The sequence below is a fragment of the Tiliqua scincoides genome, chromosome 6 (genome assembly GCF_035046505.1).
Source record: "Tiliqua scincoides isolate rTilSci1 chromosome 6, rTilSci1.hap2, whole genome shotgun sequence".
Classification (NCBI taxonomy): Eukaryota; Metazoa; Chordata; class Lepidosauria; order Squamata; family Scincidae; genus Tiliqua; species Tiliqua scincoides.
Window position 1 is genome coordinate 7,868,306 of NC_089826.1, and position 21,431 is coordinate 7,889,736.

Here is a 21,431-nt window from a genome sequence, read left to right on the forward strand (position 1 = left end):
GCAGTGCATACATGCTAGGGATTCCAGCACGTTCCAGGACTGTGTTGTTTGGAACTTTGTCCTGCTAGGTGATGCCGAGGATGCGTCGGAGGCAGCGCATGTGGAAAGCGTTCAGTTTCCTCTCCTGTTGTGTCCATGACTCGCTGCAGTACAGAAGTGCACTCAGGACGCAAGCTCTGTAGACCTGGATCTTGGTATGTTCTGTCAGCTTCTTGTTGGACCAGGAAAACGTGGTAGCTGCTTTACCGATGCGCTTGTTTAGCTCGGTATCGAGAGAAAGAGTGTCGGAGATCGTTGAGCCAAGGTACACAAAGTCATGGACAACCTCCAGTTCATGCTCAGAGATTGTAATGCAGGGAGGTGAGTCCACATCCTGAACCATCCTGAACCTCCAGCCCACCACAGACAAATTCACATTCATCTGCTTCCTGCTCACTTTAGTGGGAAGCAAATCATCCACTTCCTTACCTCGCTCCTTGTTGTAGGGTTCCTTGTGAAAACGGGAAGTGCAGTACTCCCTGTTTTAGTTAAAGGCCCTGCACGAGGAAGGAGTGAAGTGTCAGGGAAGCACACCTTGCTCACAGAGTTTACCATTTGAACACTTCCCTCTCCCCTTGCCTTGCTCTTTCCATGTACAATCCTTTTACAAATAAAGCAGGAAGTCCTGCACTTCCTGTTTTGGAAAAGAAGCCAGTGAGGAAGGAGCATGGTGAGGAGGTAAGGGGCTACTCCTGGGAGGGGAGCATGCCCCTGGCAGAGGTGGCAGCTGAAATCTTCTTACTGGGTTGTTATAAGGACAACATTAACAGTGCAATCCTATGTATCTCTGCTCAGAAGTAAACCTCATTGAATTCAGTGGGACTTATTGCCACTGACTGGTATAGGATCACAGCCTAATAAATGTGCACACTCAGAAAGCATTCTGCAAATGCTTGTTGGTAGAAGGAAAGGGTATCATTTAATATTGCCTCTCTCATGCCTGTAGCAGCTTTAATGGAAGGGTAATGGAGCTGATGAGACGCCATAGTATTGCTCCCTCCTTTTTGCCTCCACTACCCGGAATGGTAATATTGCGTATGCCTCTGTTTTGCTCCCATTTGCCGGGAATGGTTCCTAAGGAGAGGGAGAGGTGCCACTTGCACACCATGGTGTGGCTCCCTGCAAAACTTAGTGCTTTGCACCCCCTCTAGCTACACCACTGGCACTATCAATACCATTGACCTATACAGAGATGAGGAGGAGGAGCATAAACCGAGAAACACCCCCTTGTGCAGATGGAAAACGGTGCTTGGAAAGCACACAAAAATCAATTGGGTGTGAACTCTCTTTTGGATGTGCTCGTCAGATCTCAATAAATGGGACGTATAACAAGTAGAACATATGGCAGAGCCCTGGATCTAATTTTTGCCTTCAGCATCTCTTAGAATCAAGAAATATATGGAGGGCTGCTGGGGGACCACACAGCTGTGGCTTGTAGCTCTGTGCTTTTGGCTTGTTTCTTTGCTTGTCTTCCTTGTTCACCTTACTGTGCGCTTTCACTTATGCTTGACATTGGGTTTGCTCCTGCTGGTTAGAATCTTTGAACTACATTGATCAATATACTTTGAACTGGACAATGTACAAGGGCTGGACTTTGGCCCTTGACCTGCCTAGACTCCTCTCCTTATCTGCGTTCTGCCTGGAGTTATCCCTACTTTTGGGAGCTCTGATCTTGAAGATAAAATCTCCAGATCCAAGCTGACACTAGAGCAGCCAAGGCATGCCAAAGCCCTCGGGCATTCCCAAAGAGTTTTAGTTTTTAAGTGGTTAATGAGTTTAGGGCCTTGTTCCTGCTGCAGTTTCACAGAATAGGTGCTAATTAATGAGTTGCATCCTCTCCATCTTGCCCATCCTGCCGTTCCCCTGTCTTTGCAAGCTCTGCCTCTCAGTGTTTATTAAGCAACAGCCTTTCTCCTTTGCTGGAAATAAGCATTGACAGTGATGGGTGCTTAATAGGATTTGGCTGGCAGGTTGCTGATGCGGGGGGGGGGGGGGAGGGAGGTTTTGATACTCCAGGTCATAATGCTGTTGTCTTGGAGAATAAAGTTTGAGTCTAAGCCACCCAAATGGGAGATGTTCCTGCTACCTGTCTCCAGTCACATCCCTACTTCATAGCTTGCCCAGTGCTGGCTCAAGACCTCCTTACACCTGAAACAGCATGCCAGATGTTGTCGTCCCCTTACCTGATGATCTGCTTCTCCCGCTGTCCATTATTCTGTCAACACCCCTCCTCTCCACATTTCCTTTTCCTCCCTGCCCTTCTCTTCCTTTCCCAATCCAGGGACTGGGAGCAGGAGGAGAAGCAGTGGAGGTAAGTAGATGGACAGAGAAGGGTGCCTTCCCACATGAATCTGCTGCTAAGGCAGCTATTTCAGTTGGCCTCGTGTGTGGGCCGGCCCTGAGCTAATCAGTCTCAAAAACAACCAATCTAATTTTCAAGGCTACTTGTCAACAAGGGGTGATTATGAATACCCATAAAAGTGTATACTTTTATGGGGTACAATTCAAGAACTGCACCCCATCATTTGCAGCGTTGCAGAGGATCCCCGGTGGCTTGCCGTGCCAAGCATAGGCTGTTTATTGTGTTCCTAAAATTATCAGCATGCCAGGCAATTGCTTGAATTGTTTACAGAGAGGGACTGAACCTGTTCACAAGACAAAACGCTATCCAAGCAGCTGTTCTTTTGGGAATTGGTAGTTCGGTTTTTAACACTTCCGTTGCGCTTGCCTGTGTTACTGAATGGTTTGCAAAAGTGGTTGAAAGGTGGCGGTGCTGCTGGTGGTGGTATTGATGATAGTGGCAAGAGTATAAGACTAGGGTTCAGACCCAACCCTATCCCAGACTCAGATCCCTGCTCAACCACAGAGGCTCACTGCACAACCTCAGACCAACCACCATCTCTCAGCCTAACCTACTATACATGGTTGTTGTGAGGATATATTAGGGAAGGACCCACATATGCCACTCTGAGCTCTTTGGGGGAAGAGGGATGGTTGGCAACCTTCAGTCTCGAAAGACTATGGTATAAGCCTATAGCACCCGGTATTCCCAGGTGGTCTCCCATCCAAGTACTAACCAGGCCTGACCCTGCTTAGCTTCCGAGATCATAAGAACATAAGAACAGCCCCACTGGATCAGGCCATAGGCCCATCTAGTCCAGCTTCCTGTATCTCACAGCGGCCCACCAAATGCCCCAGGGAGCACACCAGATAACAACAGACCTCATCCTGGTGCTCTCCCCTACATCTGGCATTCTGACTTAACCCATTCCTAAAATCAGGAGGTTGCGCATACACATCATGGCTTGTACCCCATAATGGATTTTTCCTCCAGAAACTCGTCCAATCCCCTTTTAAAGGCGTCTAGGCTAGACGCCAGCACCACATCCTGTGGCAAGGAGTTCCACAGACCGACCACGCGCTGAGTAAAGAAATATTTTCTTTTGTCTGTCCTAACCCGCCCAACACTCAATTTTAGTGGATGTCCCCTGGTTCTGGTATTATGTGAGAGTGTAAAGAGCATCTCCCTATCCACTCTGTCCATCCCCTGCATAATTTTGTATGTCTCAATCATGTCCCCCCTCAAGCGTCGCTTTTCTAGGCTGAAGAGGCCCAAACGCCGTAGCCTTTCCTCATAAGGAAGGTGCCCCAGCCCCATAATCATCTTAGTCGCTCTCTTTTGCACCTTTTCCATTTCCACTATGTCTTTTTTGAGATGCGGCGACCAGAACTGGGCACAATACTCCAGGTGTGGCCTTACCATCGATTTGTACAACGGCATTATAATACTAACCGTTTTGTTCTCAATACCCTTTCTAATGATCCCAAGCATAGAATTGGCCTTCTTCACTGCCACCGCACATTGGGTCGACACTTTCATCGACCTGTCCACCACCACCCCAAGATCTCTCTCCTGATCTGTCACAGACAGCTCAGAACCCATCAGCCTAGATCTAAAGTTTTGATTTTTTGCCCCAATGTGCATGACTTTACACTTACTGACATTGAAGCGCATCTGCCATTTTGCTGCCCATTCTGCCAGTCTGGAGAGATCCTTCTGGAGCTCCTCACAATCACTTCTGGTCTTTACCACTCGGAAAAGTTTGGTGTCGTCTGCAAACTTAGCCACTTCACTGCTCAACCCTGTCTTCAGGTCATTTATGAAGAGGTTGAAAAGCACCGGTCCCAGGACAGATCCTTGGGGCACACCGCTTTTCACCTCTCTCCATTGTGAAAATTGCCCATTGACACCCACTCTCTGCTTCCTGGCCTCCAACCAGTTCTCAATCCACGAGAGGACCTGTCCTCTAATTCCCTGACTGTGGAGTTTTTTCAGTAGCCTTTGGTGAGGGACCGTGTCAAACGCCTTCTGAAAGTCCAGATATATAATGTCCACGGGTTCTCCCGCATCCACATGCCTGTTGACCTTTTCAAAGAATTCTATAAGGTTCGTGAGGCAAGACTTACCCTTACAGAAGCCATGCTGACTCTCCCTCAGCAAGATCATGGTATAAGCCTACGGCACCCGGTATTCCCTGGTGGTCTCCCATCCAAGTACTAACCAGGCCTGACCCTGCTTAGCTTCCGAGATCATGGTATAAGCCTATAGCACCCGGTATTCCCAGGTGGTCTCCCATCCAAGTACTAAACCAGGCTTGACCTTGCTTAGCTTCCAAGATCAGACAAGATCAGGCATGTGCAGGGTAACAGCATAAAATAAAAGGATAATAAATACATACATGATGCCTTACTGTGTTTTACAGACAGATCCCTGCTCCCAATCAGCTTACGATCTAAAAGAGGCAATGAGGAAAACAGAGAGGGGAAGGTAGAGAGAAGATTAGCAAATGATTCATAGCTCAGGGTCCAATCCTATCCAACTTTCCAGCACCGGTTCAACCAAAATGCAACCCCAAGGTAAGGGAACAATTACCTTACCTTGAGGAGGCCTCTGTGACTGCATCCCCAACACAGAGGAAGCAGTGCAAACCCAATAGGCACAGCAGCACCAGCGCTGGAAAATTGGATAGGATTGGGCCCCTAGTCTCTTAACGTCACACTACATGGAGAGGAGATATGTTGGTCACATCTGTTTGCTACATGGTCACATAGCAAGTGATGTGGAATGGATGGATAGTAATTTTAATGCTAATAATAAGTAGGTAATCTTTGAGTCTAGACTTTATGGAATTTGAGTTGAATATCAATCCCTTACTTCCAAATCCTGATCTTGGCATTCTGAAATCCACCATGCTTTTGAAAAATCCCCTCTCAAGAGTTGCATTTATAGGAGTGGCCATTTATGTATTCTTAACAGTATCTTTGTTCTTATGATATTTCAAGCTCTTTGTGCCTAACAAAGCTTTTCAGTGATTAAAAAACTCTTTTTGTGCCAAGCTGTCTTCATTTCCATGAATCAGCTCACATGTGAGAATGGAATTCCACCTGTGAGTTTTGTGCACCATCTAAACAGGACTTCTTGAAATTAGGTGAATAAAAGTGCAATGAGAAATTATTAACTGAGGTCCAAATCCTAATCAACTTTCCAGCACTGGCTTAGCTGTGCCCATGGGACATGTGCTGCATCCTGCTTTGGGTGACAGTCACGGAGGCCTCCTCAAGGTAAGGGAATGTTTGTTCCCTTACCTCTGAGCTGCATTGCCCTTACCTTGGTGCTGGAAATCTGGTTAGGATTGTGCCCTAAATGCTATGTCCTTTTTGTCTCACTTAAAATGTGATATGTAGTTTGGCCGGAACTGGTAAGCTGCTGAATTGTGTTGGAGTTGTGTGCAAGAAAAAACGTGCATGCCCCTCTAGATTGTACCCAACATACCCAATTGTTGTGCTGTGTCCTGTCCCCCCACTTTGTTAAATATATTAGAAATCACTATAAATATGGATTTTGACTCATTGAGTTAATGATGCTATTGTGGAAATTATTATATTATATATATAATTTCCTGGTTAATTGTAGTTAAGCATGTCTTGTTCTTTTTTTCAAAAATGAAAGTACAATACCGGAATCAGCAGATCTTACAAAGTGTAGATAAATCAAAGGCACATCAGCCAATCACATCTCTTTTGTCTGTTTGCTCTAATATACATCCTGCTCCACACCCCCAATCCAGTAGTTACAAGAAGATTCTGTGACTATGGCTGGTGATAATCACTTTGTAAGTAGGGAAGCAGGAAGTAGGCAAGCTTGCCAGAGACCTATAAAAGTCAGGTGTGGCAATTAGCTAAAGACTGTGAAGACCCAGGAGATTACAAGGCTATTTCCTATCACTTTATTAACTTCTGGGACAGCTTGACAGTGGAGGATTCTTAGAACTGTGACTACACCAAAATTTTATTGACAGCACAATCCTGTGCATGTTTGCTCTGAAATAACTTGTACCATGTTCAGTGGGTTATACTCTCAGGCAACTGTGCAAAGCTACAGCCCTAGATTGCAATCCTAAACAGGCCTGAGAGTAAGCTTCACTGAACAAATTGTGACTTACTTCTGAGCAAACATATAAGATTAGTCTTCTGGGCAAACAAAAGCACAGCATGAATGTCAAAATCAAGAGAGATGATTCACTTTTGCTGAGTGAAGATTGCAAGATGTGGTGCAAGAATATGTAGGTGGTGGGATTGGAATTAGCATGATTGAGGTTCCGTTTTCATCCCAAGGATTCGCTATTTTCTGGGAGGAGACACCGAAGGCCGTTAACTGGAGAGGGCTGATAAATCTGTCCATCCTGCCTTCCACCCAGTAAAATCCTCATTACTTACAATTTTATTGCAACTAGAGATTATGCAAATACAAAACTCTGGAGGAGGAATCGACAAGGATTACATGAAAATAAAATAAAATAACCTATTGGCTTGGTTGCATGATGCACAAATAACATTTGGGTTAAGTACTTTGGTCATTTTATAGACTTCAACATGACTGCACTGTGTACAGTTCTGGTCACCATCAAACTGGAAAAGGTGCAGAAGGGAGTAACCAAAATGGTCAGTGGGCTGGGGCATCTCTCTTATGGGGAAAGGCTACAGTGTATGGGACTGCTCAGTCTAGGGGGAAAAAGGTGCCTGAGAGGGACATGGTTGAGACATACAAAATTATACAGGGGATGGATAGAGGGATGTTCTTTTCCTTCTCACACAACACCGGAACCAGGAGGCGCCCACTAAAACTGAGTGTCAGGAGAGTTAGAACAGACAAAAGAAAATATTTATCCTAACCCCCATCCTGAGTCTGAAATCCCTAAAGAGCTCTACTAATTTCTGCCCCAACATTTGAGCTGGTCCAGATCCGAGTAGCCCCACTGGGCAGGCTGAAGCTCAACATATGGTAAGAAAACTAATGCTCCCAGATCTGGCTGCTTCCCTAGCCCTGCGGGATATAGCAGTGGCCGTTTTGGTTCCACTGTACCATGGAATAGACAGCCTGGTAGCTTGGGGTAGAAGGTTGGTGACTGAATTTAAATGCCCTGGAATGTCTATTCTCTTAAACTAAAGAGCAGAATGAAGCCTGGCTCCTGTGGACACAAAACACACTTGGCACAAGTTAAAAATGTGCATGTGAGTATCTCTCTAAGTCCCCGATAATCCTCAAGTGCAGAGGAAGGATTATTAGGTCTCCCGCAAAAACAGAGGAGTTTATTTTCTCAAAGATCTGTCCGCAGAGCCAAATTAGTGAAGAACCCTTTCCCACTTACTTTCTCCTTCCCCCACACTTAACAAAAATGCCCTGTTTACTGCTTGCAATTGGGCACAGAAGCAAAGAAGCTCTTCTACATGTGCAAGAACCCACGAAGGTATCTTTGTGTGTGCATGTGAAAATGAGGGAATGGCATCGGATCTAATCAAGCAGAGTGTCCATGTAAAACACCCACGCTTGCACAAAGCTAAAAGATCTCCAGTTTAGCGCTCACTCTCTCTACACCCACACAACAGCATCTGGTCTCCTCTCCCCATCTTTTCATGTCCTTCTTGTTTTTCTGTATTTTGCATCATATGCAGTAGATCAGTGTTTCTCAAACTGTAGGTCGGGACGCACTAGGTGGGTCGCAAGCCGATTTCAGGTGGGTCCCCATTCATTTCAATATGTTATTTTTAATACGTATATTAGACTGGTATGTGATTCCATTTGGGGAAATGTGACAGATCTGTACTTTTAACAGGCTACTATGTTTATGCTTTTAGTCCTGGATAAGTGTGGGTAGGATTGCAGCCTAGAATTGTTGAAAATTTTCCTGCTTGATGATGTCACTTCCTGTCATGACATCACTTCTGGTGGGTCTCGACAGATTCTCATTCTAAAAAGCGGTGCTAAAAGTGTGAGAAAAACTACACTATATTATAAACCTGCAAGCAAGGATCTACTCTGATTTTCTTTTTGGAGAACATTTTGATTTTCAGGGCCCAATCCTATCCAACTTTCCAGCTCCGCTATAGCCACAATGTAGCCCCGTGGTAAGGGGACACATGTTCCCATGCCTTGAGGAAGTCCCAGTGACTGCCCTTCCACTGCATGATGCAGTGCACACCTCACTGGCACAACTACACCAGCACTGAAAAATGATAGGATTGGGCCCTCAGTTAATGAATAGCGTTCTTACAGACATTGGATCAAGTGTACTGAGTGGTTGGGGTAGAAAATGTGATAGTTGCTTGATAAATTCCTGATGTGTGAATAGTCTGTTCTAATGAGCATTTTTTGAGATGTTATAGGCTTGCCACATGGACCGTATCACTTCAGTTTCACGTGAAGAGGCATTTATCTGAAATTGTCCCCACATTTAAGCAACAGAACTTGTCTAGAGAATTTAAACTCCTGGCTTAAAGAAGGCTTAAAGACCCGTCGGAAAAAGAACCAGTGAGCGTCAGAGATTTGAGGGCTCCCAGTTTCTTTTTGTTGTACAAATGCTTTACTCTTGTGCTGCCAGACAGACTTTCAGCAGGTGTGAAACTTCTTTTGCACACCCAGTGGCTGCAAAGTGATGGGGAGACCACACAATCAAAACCATAAACCAGTAATTCCATTGGTGGTAGAGGGAATATGGTGACTATTCTCCTTTCAGGGAATATTGAGCATTCCTTGAAAACTGGAGCAGAGAGAGCAGTTCTTGGTCACTGTCCCTTTAAGAGCTTGCCTTAACCTTGACACATGAGGATATTGAGAGATAAAGCCAAAGTGCTGTCCTTATCTCACTTGCTTGAGCCCAAGAGTGATTGGGCAGGGATTTCAGGACAGCATGTGACATTGTATAACACAAACCCTAGCAAGGCAGAGCAAGATTAAAAAAAAAGAAAAAGATGGAAGCTTTAACCTTTTTACTTCCTACCAGCTATAAAATGTAAAGTGCAATCACCCCTTTGTGTTCATGTGACATGGCCGTTTTTTAAACGTGCAGTGAATGACCTGCCCAATGAAATGAATGAAAAAATCTCTACTGATATTGAAGCCTGGTGGAAGCAAATGGACTCACTCAGCAGGGAGCATGGTAGTTAATCTTGCATCCAGGGGCATAGCTAGAGGGGGTGCAAAGCACTATGTTTTGCAGGGAACCTCACCGCGGTGTTCAAACGGCCCCTCCCCTTCAGAGCCATTCTGGACGGTGGGAGCAAAAAGGACGCATATGCCTCTGTTTTGCTCCCACCGCCCAGAATGGCTTCAAAGGGAAGGGGGTGTTTGTACACTGGGGTGAGTCCCTGCAAAACTTAATGCCTTGCACCCCGTCTGGCTACGCCACTGCTTGCATCAGGTCTTCACAGAGAACAATTACACATCAAGAATGCTTCAGCCACCCAGCAACACTCTCTCTCTCTCTCTCTCTCTCTCTCTCTAATTCAAATGAGAAACTGGGCCCAAATGGTGCCTCTGGTCTTTTACCTAGATCTGAGGTAGTCTTACCTTCTATAGGCTGAATTCCTGTCTATCAGGAAACACAAGACCAGAACCATTAAGATTATTTTGTTAAAATCTCTCCCTTCCCTTTCATTCCCAGTGATCAAGATGGCCCAACTAGTGACACCACATTCTTGGACACCAAGTGGTAGAGCAGGGAAGGGGAACCCATAGGACAGAGCTGGCCGCTCAGTTGTTTTCCAGATCTCATTTGGGCCAGGTGCAAACTCTGAAGGATGTTGGTTGAAGGGGTTGCAGCAACTGCAGGCACAAGCCTCTCCCAAATAGGTGATCCCTGAGCAGCAAGATTCCTGGATTGTATTATTAATTAGTTTTGAAACACTCTTCAGGGAATCCAGCCACTTCCAGCAATGTGGGGGGGAACCACCTGCATGACATTTTTTAACTTGCTTAGGTTTGGGCTGTGAAACTTCAATCCTGAGCATATTTTATTAATGCCTTACATAAATTGGCTTACATAAATCACCCCTGGGGGCTGGGGATAAGAATCGGCCCTCAGTTTGGCTGTACTTGTCGTAAGAGGTGACTAAACAGCCACCGGGTAGATGGGTCTCGTCAGCCTGGGAAGGCAGCTCATCTGAGAGAAGGAAAACTCTGATCCCAAACCTCCACTGCCTTGTGGCTACATCCAGTTATGGAAAAGGCTTCAGGAGTCAACCTCGAGGCAAAATCCGGAGCCGGAGTCCCTGAGGCAGTTCATGGCTGAACACAGTCACGTTCTGGCAACTCCTGCGATGCCGCTGGAACCAACCGTATTGGCTTCTGCCTTTCCATTGGACCATTCCAGCGACATGGAGAGGGGGGATTTGCTGCATGGGGAACAGTCTATCCTCCATATCTACTTTACCCAGGCTTCGTGCTCTGGAGAGGACATTCTGTTCCAGAACCACCATTCAGAGCGTGACACCATAGTCTTCCGAGACTGAAGGATGCCAATGATGATGACATAAATTGGGGAGTGCCTATATAGGCACTCCCGGCTTTAGTGGTGAACTTGACAACGAGCTTGGGTAGCTTCTCTTGTGCAGCCCAGTGCAACCGACACAAAAAAATCAATTTATGTCTGGGTGGATTGAACGGTAGCCTTACATCAGTGGTTCCCAATCTTTAGGAATCAGCAAAGGGCAAAAATTGGAATCGTTGTGGACCACATGTGACTGAGAGGGGTCTGGTCTCTGCCCTCTCTGGTGATCTGTCCCCAAGGGCTCCCCCACAAATAGACCGCCCACAGCCACACCTGACACTTCAGTGGTTGTGGTTGTAGGCCGCTCATTCTCTGTCCTCATTGGTGGTCCATGGAAGATTGCTTGCTCAGTGAGAATGGAAGTGATCAAAGGTGATTCCCCCCCCCCCCAAGACCTTGTGAACCACTTCTCAGGGTCTCGCAGACCACCTGCGGTTCACAGACCACAGGTTGGGAACCAGTGTCTTACATAAATTGGGGAGTGCCTATATTCCTGTTGAACTCATTGGGACTTACTTTAAAATAACCAACGTACACCCACTCCCCAGCATGAAAGGATGCAACGCGGGCCTCTTTTCCATTGTAATGCATTCTTGCTTTGATCTAGAAATTGCTCCTGAGTGCTGAAGTCCAGATGTGCACCCATAATTTACCTGTTGGTAAAGAACAGAATGCCCATCAGATGTAATCCAGAGAAAGCAAAGTTGCAATTCCACTTACTTGGGAGTAAGCACCACTGAACTTGGAGAAACTTGCTTCTGTGTACCCATGCATAGGACCAAGTGACAAAATGAATGGGGCATAAGCCATTACCCGATTTCTGTAGGATTTTGCAGGCTTTCACTGGATTGCGTCCCATATAGTTAAGCCCAATAAGGTATGCACAGAATGTGCTTGTACAGCATGTGGTAAATGTGTGTGGCATGAAATTCCACAGGCACAATAGGGGCAACTGGTATAAATAACAGTGAACAGCTAGACGGGATCTTTCTAGAGAAAGAAAACATTTCGGATGCTGTGGCCAGCACTGAGGGGGGTGCGAAATGTCCGTCGGCTGAAATATAACTGGCTGAAATAACTCCTGAAAGTTCTTATTTATGTGTTAAAAGGAAGGACAAATGCTCGTCTGTTCTTTTCAGGGATGAACACTTGCAATCCCAGCTATGAATAGAGTTGCTCAGTCAAAATATTTCAGGCATTGGGCCATTGGGAACAACTCCTGAGCAAGTCCAACTGGAATGAATGGGATTTGATCAAGAACATATGTGCTGACACAAATCCCTTTTAGTCCAACAGGACAGGATCACTCAGTAGGCAGTACAGGCAGCTGCTGGGGGGGGGGGGCCACAGAATTCCCCATTCTCCAGACTCCCTGTCCCTTCATTCCATAAAAGCTTCTTGCCTTTGTTCCATTCACTTGGATGGAGCAGCAAAAAGGTGCTGCTGTTGGGAAAATACTTAAGAAGGAAGCATAGCTGCTCACCAGGCATATCTAAGAAGGGGAAGAATTATTTTAACATGACATGCCACGTCCCTTCCATCATGAAATTCAAGAAAGCATACTTTGGGTTCCCAAGTGGCTACCCAGCCGAGCACTGACCAGACCTGCACCTGCTTCGATTCACCAAGATGGCTCTGTCAGCAATCTTTGGGTTATGCCCTCTGACAGCAAAGCACCTCGATCCAGCCCTGACTGGGAGTTTGCTCATGAGAAGCTCCTCGAAGGTTGTCTTGTAACACCTCAAAAACTAGTCAGTTTATTTCCACAGAAGCTTTCAGGTCCATGATAGTGAATGCTGAAATAAATGTGCTATAGGGCAATTCAATTGTCCCGTTGAACCAGCACAAGTCCCTTGCGCTGGCTCCTGAGTGAGGCGACCATACTTGCGGTTAGGCTAGCGCACAGGTGTGTACTGGCTTACCAGAGCTGAATCCAGTCCCAGAGATGCTGAGTTTGTGCTGGTTCAAGCAGACCAGTATGGGGTGGGGGGGTGGGAGAGGGGGCTGGAGGGCACAGTGGGGGTGTTTTAAGGCAGGGGAGCATGAACCAGTGGGTGGACAGGCCCTGGAGAGGGGTGGGACTGACCTGGGCAACCCCCCTCCTGGCCAGTCCGGCATTACACCAGGCTGCTAGGATCTACACCAGCTGTTTTTCTGGCATACACCTGAGTAGCTCCACACGGGTGGCTGGCGTGTGACACAGGGTAAGGGAACAAAAATCTCAGTGCAACTCTGAGTTGCACTTCAACTCACACCTGCCTTGTGCTTGTTACAGCACAGCAACTCGGCCTGCTTGTTCCAGCATGTTAGGATTGCGCCCCTAGTCTTTAATGTGCTCCCAAGCGCTTGTTTTTGCTGCAAAAGACTAACATAGCTTCTGCTCTGGAAGTGGGCTGCTGAAGCTCCGAAGTCTTTCAAATGTCACTGATATCTGTCAGTTGAAGTGGCCTTCTACAGAATGTGGCTGTTGCTCTCCAAGATCTCAGGCAGTGGTCTCGCTCAACCCTTACCCAGAGATGATAGTGATAGTAGGCAACCTTCAGTCTCAAAAGACTATGGTATCGCGCTCTGAATGGTGGTTCTGGCACAGCGTCTAGTGTGGCTGAAAAGGCCAATTTGGGAGTGACAATCCCTTCCACACCGGGAGCAAGTGCAGTCTGTCCCTGGTCTGTCTCCCTGGCTGCGGGCCTTCCTTCTTTGCCTCTTTGCCTCAGACTGTTGGCCAAGTGTCTCTTCAAACTGGGAAAGGCCATGCTGCACAGCCTGCCTCCAAGCGGGCCGCTCAGAGGCCAGGGTTTCCCACTTGTTGAGGTCCACTCCTAAGGCCTTCAGATCCCTCTTGCAGATGTCCTTGTATTGCAGCTGTGGTCTACCTGTAAGGGCGCTTTCCTTGCACGAGTTCTCCATAGAAGAGATCCTTTGGGATCCGGCCATCATGGCCCTGCTGCATACACAGAACATGCTGTACCACTGAGCGATGGTCCCACCTTTTTTGGACCATGGACCAGATGAGTGGGTCTATGGCTAAAATGTTCAGTCCAATGGATTTAGTAGTAATACAGAATTCCTGCAAACTGGGCAAAGAAGCACTGTTTTTAGTGGTGCTCCTCTGATATATATCAGGGGAAGAGTAACTGACCCTCTTCCCTGTCAGCACAGTGTCTTTTCTAGTGGCTGTTTGTTGATGTTCTTCCTTTTAAATTGTGAGCCCTTTAGGACAGGGATCCATTTAATTTTTTGATTTTTCCCTGTAAACCACTTTGTGAACTTTTTTCATTGAAAAGCAATATATAAATATTCTTATTTGAACTTGTTGTTGCCCTTGTGAAACTTCATTAGGCTGCTCCTGGGATGAACCAGCACTGCAAGCCCCAAGATCTCCTGCTCTACATGGTCATTCTGTCCCACAGTGTTTATTTTACATACATACCTACATACATAAGACCTTTACTGGCATAGAGTTTATTTTACTCTCTGGTGATGTACACGTGAATGGTGATTAGTCTTCAGCCCTGTTCAGGCATGGACCTCCTGTGAAGATGACTGTGTGAGCACTTTCTCAGAGCACACTAATGTCATGCAAACCTTGGCTTGCCTCCGTCCCCACTCCGTGATCCTTGGTTTGTCTGCTGCCACAAATATGCAAGGCAGGGAGAGATCTTTCCCCGGGAGTGGCCATCATAAGGATGATCTCTGCCCATTTTCAGTGTTTGTAGCTACAAAGAATTGCTGATGGGGGAGGCAGGGATCCAGTGTGCCCAACCTCCTTGTACTCCCAGGAAGCTCTCATGTTTTTGTTTTCATAAGGAAATGAACACCTGAGTGGGGCTATTTGCTAGTTCCTTCTCCCACTCTTGTGCCTCTAAGCTTTTCCCACTCTTCTCCTTTTTTCCTTTACTCTCACTCTCTCCATCCTCTTCAATTCTTCTCCAACTCTCCTGTCATTTTAACAGCCACACCCAGCATTTCCTTTCCAAAGAGCTGACCTTTCTCTCCTGGGCCACCCAAGGCTCTTTTATCATGGGGAGCCTTTCTGCACCTCGTATAACCACACAGAAGCAAATGTGGTGGAATGGTGCCCCAGAGCGCCAAATGTCCTTGATTACACACAGTGGGAATGTTCCTAAACACTGTGAGCAGTTTGGCATGCCAGAATTCTACAGAAAGAGTGGGCTTGGGGGGGGGGGGGAGCACATCAAGGCACAAAATGATGAGCTGAGTAACCCTACCCTAAGATGTCACACAGTACCCAGTAAGCAATTATTTTGTGACACATACCAAAGATTGCCATCTTATTTTGAAATGGGCCTTCCTCGGCCTTTTAGTTAGTTCATGCTAAAGAATGCGAGTTCTAATTACCTATTCTCTAATCACACTTAATGTTGGTCTAATTGCTTGTAGTCTTGGCATGAAGGCTGCCTATTATTCAACATTCCATCTCCTTCATAATGCCAGGCAGAGAACAAAACTAGCATTTTAAAAAAATTAAAATAAAGACTCCTTTCCAGTGCTGCTTATCAAGAACATCATCCATCTTAAATCTTGCCTGAGAACTTGGTGATGATCTCTTGGCTCTGTGAGATACAGAATAGCCTTGTACTGTGGCAAAAAAACAAAACACAACACCCAATTTTTTTATCCTACTGTGATATTTTGTGCATTTTCCATATAACCCACATGTATGTGTTCTGATATCCTTGAAGGAGGGATATTAATAAAATTAACAAGTACTGCCTGATTTATGATTGCATCAGTATAATAATAATTAGCATTAATATAGTGCTTTACATAAGTGCTCAGAGCACTTTATCTACTTAAAACAGTGACACTGTGTCGTTCTTGTCATATGACTTGCAGCAGCCAAAACACCCATAAGGCAACAATTCAAATTTTTCTAAAAACAGCACATCCACTAAAATATAATGGATAAAGCAGCCGACGCAGCATGCTGTTCTTAGCTTATGGCCCAATCTTTAGGGCCGTTTACGCTGCAGGAATGCGCGTTCTGGCGGTGTAAGCAGCTTTACGGCTGCTGGAAATGTGAGAGTGGCCTGGCCACTACTGCAAGTGGCAAGCAGCCAAGTCTGCCCAATGAGGGACAGCAGAGACCCGCCACTAAGTTCACGCTGGGTAAGGAGGGAAGCATGGAGGGGTGGAAAAGGGCGGTGGGTGGAATGGGGAGGAGACCGGTTTGTGCCCAGGAAGGGGGCAGGTTCAGTGGCAGCAAATCCTAACCCCCTTCCTAGGCCTGATTCACCGTTTTTTTTAAAAAAAAATAATTTTTTAATTATTTTCCAAAATAAAACAAATATAAACAAACACATAACAAACACAAACTCAATACACAACACACACAAAAAACACAAAAACATACCGTTGAAGGGTGCAGGCAATCATATATCAATATATCTAATCAATCAGTCAATACATATCTTCTAATCTTGTTCCTCTTCTATAACCTCTTAATATCATTTATCTATCATATCATATCCTGTATGGATGATGGCTGGATCCCAATGGATCTCCTCTATGGAGAACTCGTGCAAGGAAAGCGCCCTACAGGTAGACCACAGCTGCGATACAAGGACATCTGCAAGAGGGATCTGAAGGCCTTAGGAGTGGACCTCAACAGGTGGGAAACCCTGGCCTCTGAGCAGCCCGCTTGGAGGCAGGCTGTGCAGCATGGCCTTTCCCAGTTTGAAGAGACACTTGGCCAACAGACTGAGGAAAGAGGCAAAGAAGGAAGGCCCATAGCCAGGGAGACAGACCAGGGACAGACTGCACTTGCTCCCAGTGTGGAAGGGATTGTCACTCCCGGATTGGCCTTTTCAGCCACACTAGACGCTGTTCCAGAACCACCACTCGAGAGCGCAATACCATAGTCTTTCAAGACTGAAGGTTGCCAACATGACGATATCCTGTATAATATATCATGTATACAATATATTCATCTAAATGCCCTATCTTATAAATCTTCATTTTCGGTCCGATTCACCCTCACAGGTCAACATGGACTTGCACCAGCTATAGAGCTGGCACAAGCTCAACTTGCCCCATGGCAGCTGTTGGGGCTTACCTTGGGGCTAGGGAAATGTTCCCTACCCCAAAGAGGCCTCAACATGCCAAAACTCCCCCACAGGGTACAACAGAAGCTGCATTGGCATCCCTGCATTTCCTTGCAGTGAGCTACATAGGATTGGGCTACCCGTTGCCCGTTATGTAAGCTGACAAACTTTGCACTTTCTCCATAAACGAAATTGGCAGACCTTTATTGAATGGCCGTCTCAAAGACTTGGGGCCATGACTGACAAGGTCCCACTCTTTCTGACGTATGTTTTGGTTTCTTTAGAACAGGGGTTCCTAAACTATGAGCCGTGACTCCCTGGGTAGCAGCAGAAACCAGCCAGGGGAGCCGCGGAATCCTCACGAAAAACCTGCCACCCTATACAATGTATAGGATCGTAGCCCATATGGGAAGCTGCAGCCAATGGCCCAGCCGGTCAAGGGAGCCTCTAGGTGAAAACTTTTGGGATCTAGTGCAAAGTCACTCAGTGCAGGGAAGTGGCACCTATAGAGTGCAAAGCCAACTGGAATGGGATTTAGAGGGAAGGGCAAGCAGCCGAGAGAGGATTTGGAGTGCCCAGTGACACAGTGGGAGGCTTGAGCCAGGGTGCCTTTCAGACCTTTCAGATGTTCTTTCCTCTCGTAGGCAAAGGTACTGCTACTGGTGTTACTGGTCCTTCCCTCTTGTCTCAGCTGTGGTGCTCAGTGGCTTAACATTCTTGCTTGGCACGTGAAGGCTCGCTGGTGGGGAGTGAGTGCAAGAGGAGGGTTTTGATGCCCACGAAGACAGCCACCCTTCTTTCCCTCACCACAATGGCATCTCAGCTATCTGAAACATCCCAAAGCCTCATGGGATGGCACACAGACTGTGCCCTAAGCCCACTAAACATAGAACAGGAGCACAATCACCTCAGGACTCAGCCAGCAAGCCCCCTTCTTGACGGGGCAGGGACTGTTTCCCTCTCACACAGATCTGCACCGTTTATCCCTTTCTTTATTCACTTTGTCCCACCGTAAAGAGCAGAAATTTGGTCTCTTCTTCCTCGACTAGAAGACAAAATGTCTTCCTATTACTGTAGGAAAGTGGCTTTCAGGGAACTCAGGGTGTGGGTGCTGGCTCCTAGGAAGCTTATCTAGTGGTCCTCAGTCAGGAAAGCATTCATGGCAGATGGACTGCCCTGAAAGAATTTGCCCTGGACTACCCTGCACCAGTGCTGGGTGTGCTCTAGGAGGTAATCTCAGTTTACAGGGCACTGCTGTGAAGTCTGTGAGCCTGGCCAGTATTTGTGTGGACCAGTGGCATAGCTAGAGGGGGTGCAAAGCACTAAGTTTTGCAGGGAGCCTCACCACTCTGTGCAAGCGGCCCCTCCCCTTCGGGGCCATTCTGGGCCGCTGCAGGGGTCTCCAAACTTTTTGGCCAGAGGGCTGCATGAAATATCTGGCACAGTGCTGACGGCCGGAAAAAAACTTTAAATATAAAATTTAAATAAATAAATTAGAGATGGAACTTAGATGAATGAGTAAATGAATGAGTGGGCTCATTCACTCCGCCTCTCTGGCCCTCAGAACACCCTCCAGATGCAATCAGAGCAAAGCTCTGGTCATGTTCAGTCCAGTGGGCCAGAGGCTTTTAGGAGACAAGAGGCTGGCCGCGGGCTAGCTCGCTGTGTCTAGTCCTATCGATTTAAGCTTGGAGAGTAAATCCGCAACCTCCACAGGCAGTACTGGATCAGCCAGAAGCTGGTACATTAGCCCATACGGGGCAACACTGAAGAGGATTGCAAGCCAAAATTTTACTGATCTCAACCAAGCCAATGTTTTGAGTCTAATAAAAACCACTTCAAGACGCATAGCAGAGTATGGAACACATCTGGGAAAACCCAAGATCCACCGCAGGAAGGAGGCCTGTATGCTCTCAGTTGAATGATTCAAGGCCTTATGCCAGATTGGACAGCCATAAAGAACTTGCAAGAGTACCTTAGCCTTGAATACCTCTAAAGCAGCCGGGACATATCTGTTATCTTGGCTAAAAAAAACCCGGGAAATTGCAAGGGGTGAGATTTTTGATGCATTTAGGACTGCATTACGATGAGAAACCCACGAATGCTTATAGTGGAAATTAATGCCTAAATATCTGAATGTCTTTACCTGTTCCATTTTGTTGCCCATAAATGATCATTTTAATGGTTTCCAATTATTGGCAAACACCATGATTTTAGATTTAGAGTAGTTAATCTGTAACTTGTTGGATGTAAAATACTCTATAGATTGATTAAGTAGACGTTTTAAGCCAATTCTTGTTCGAGAAATAAGAGCCGCATCATCCGCATACAGTAATAGCGGCACTGGATGGGACCCAAGTATCGGGCAGTGACCATCCACTGTCTTCAAGGCTGGGGCTAAATCATTCAGGAACAGGTTAAATAGCATGGGAGCCAAAATGCATCCCTGCTTAACCCCTTTGTTTATAGCAATGGGATGTGTGAGGCTACCACTCCTAGTATATCTATCTATGCCAATACAGGTCTTATGTATGTAATATGGTGAGTGGGGCTACTGTGTCACTTGTGGCCAATATACACGCAATAAATATTAATATATAGTTATGTTTTATTCTTCAATTTAAGTAATGTTGGCTTTCTGAGTCTCATGTACAAATACACTGCAAAATTTGGTGAAAAATTCTTGCTTGCAATGTAAATCTTGGCTTCTCATAAAGCAGAAGCAAATGCTTATTTAATTTTTTTTTTACCCATATATCATATTTTCAGGAGGAAAGAATGATTTATAATGTTTCTGGTCATTTCCTCCCCTGCTATCTAGCTAGTGTAAGCTGTGTTCTTTGTGAGGTTGTTATGCTAGCCAGAAATGGTCCCTTTCTACATACAAGGGAATGGCAACAGGATGCAAGCATCTTATTGTCATGGTTGCTTCCAGAAGCATCTGGTGGGCCACTGTGAGATACAGGAAGCTAAACTAGATGGGCTTTTGGCCTGATCCGGCAGGGTTCTTCTTATGTTCTTAAAAGTGCATTTGAGAGATAAGCTTTCCCATATTGGAAATAACATCAGGATACAACATCAATAGTTACTCATAGTACTATACTGATACCGTACGTATTACAGATGCAGGTACTGTTGGAAAAATATGTGTATTCTTGTCTAACCAAACAATGCTGGCATGAGCTTTATTTTACCCTCATACCAATAGTAGATGCTTGGAAAAAAATAAACCTTCACTTCCTAACCAAGCTATAGTAGCCATGGCATATAATAGAGGTAGGGAAGTTCACTTACTGTTTTCAAAATAGCAGTCAGAATTCTTGCGACTTTTGGTCAATCCAGCACCTGCTTTGCAAGCCTCAGATGATCTCCAGGCAGGGCTGATGAAAATCTGTGAGTGGTGGGAAGCGGCTTCTAGTTAGGGTTGACAATGCTGAGCTGGATGAACCAATGATCTGACTCAGCAAAAGCAGCTTCATATGTTCATATGCAAACCTGACTCCACTTCCTTGAATTATATTAATGTTTATACCATGGGCCAATCTTGCAGCTTATTTTTTGACGACTGACTGTCATAGACAAACATTCATGTGTCTGTCAGATTCTCATTCTGTAATATTAGAGCTGCAATTGTTTCTTTACTTGGAAATAAGCCCCTTTGGATTAGGTAGGACTTCTTCTGAGTTAACATGCATTGGGTCAGGCTATATGGTTTCAAACCTGCACCCATTTGGATGACTTCAGTTGGTTTTGAAGCAACCCAATTTAAGCGTGATTGCAACCTAAAAAATCAGGAAGTGTAAATTTACATGTAAGATACAAAGCTCTTCAATGATACAGTTTTAAAATGAAGTCACCTTCTTCCTGGTTTTATATTCTGTGATTTATAGTCTTGCTGTGGCTGTACTGTTGTGTTTTTATGGCTGTTTTATTACTGTGTTGTTAGCTGCCTTGAGCATCTTCAAACCAATATTCAACTGTAATTGCGTTCTCTAATGCATCTTATTAAAAAGGGGAAAGTTACTGTGGATGTGTGAATTTGCACTCTAACATCTTTGCTTTGGTTTCTTTTCCCAGGGATACCTTTGCAGCAAAGGGAGAAACTGACATTGCAGTTGCCCAGCATCCCCTCAGTTCACACTGTCTTGGATCTGACTTGCTGTTCAGCAAAGCAGCATGGCCGGGTGGAGTTAAGCTGCCGTTGAATAACAGGTGAGGATGGGGATATTTCTGCCAACACAAAACCTACTGTATCAATCTGGATTTTTTTAATAAGCTTAGACTCCCACCCTCCCCAGTCTTTTTTTTATTTTGTCTGTGTTAGATAGGTGTCTGGATAGTACAGTGTAAGAGAAATGTGGGAGGTATCAATCAGTCCAGAATGAGGAGAGCATCCAGTAACAGAATGTGAACCTGATCTTATGCAAGTTTATTCAGAAGT

General features: G+C 45.7%; 1 protein-coding gene across 3 annotated transcripts in view; it reads left to right on the forward strand.

The window, feature by feature from the left end:
• SHROOM3 (shroom family member 3) overlaps window positions 1-21,431 on the forward strand; it is a 72,007-nt gene that overhangs the window by 5,835 nt on the left and 44,741 nt on the right. For all 3 annotated transcript variants that reach the window (XR_010794652.1, XM_066631808.1, XM_066631811.1), the window contains exon 2: window positions 21,068-21,202. Coding sequence is in view for 1 of the 3 variants with exons in the window: in XM_066631808.1 (XP_066487905.1) it covers window positions 21,068-21,202 (135 nt within the window). In the remaining 2 variants the exon portion in view is untranslated. The remainder of the gene's footprint in view (window positions 1-21,067; window positions 21,203-21,431) is intronic.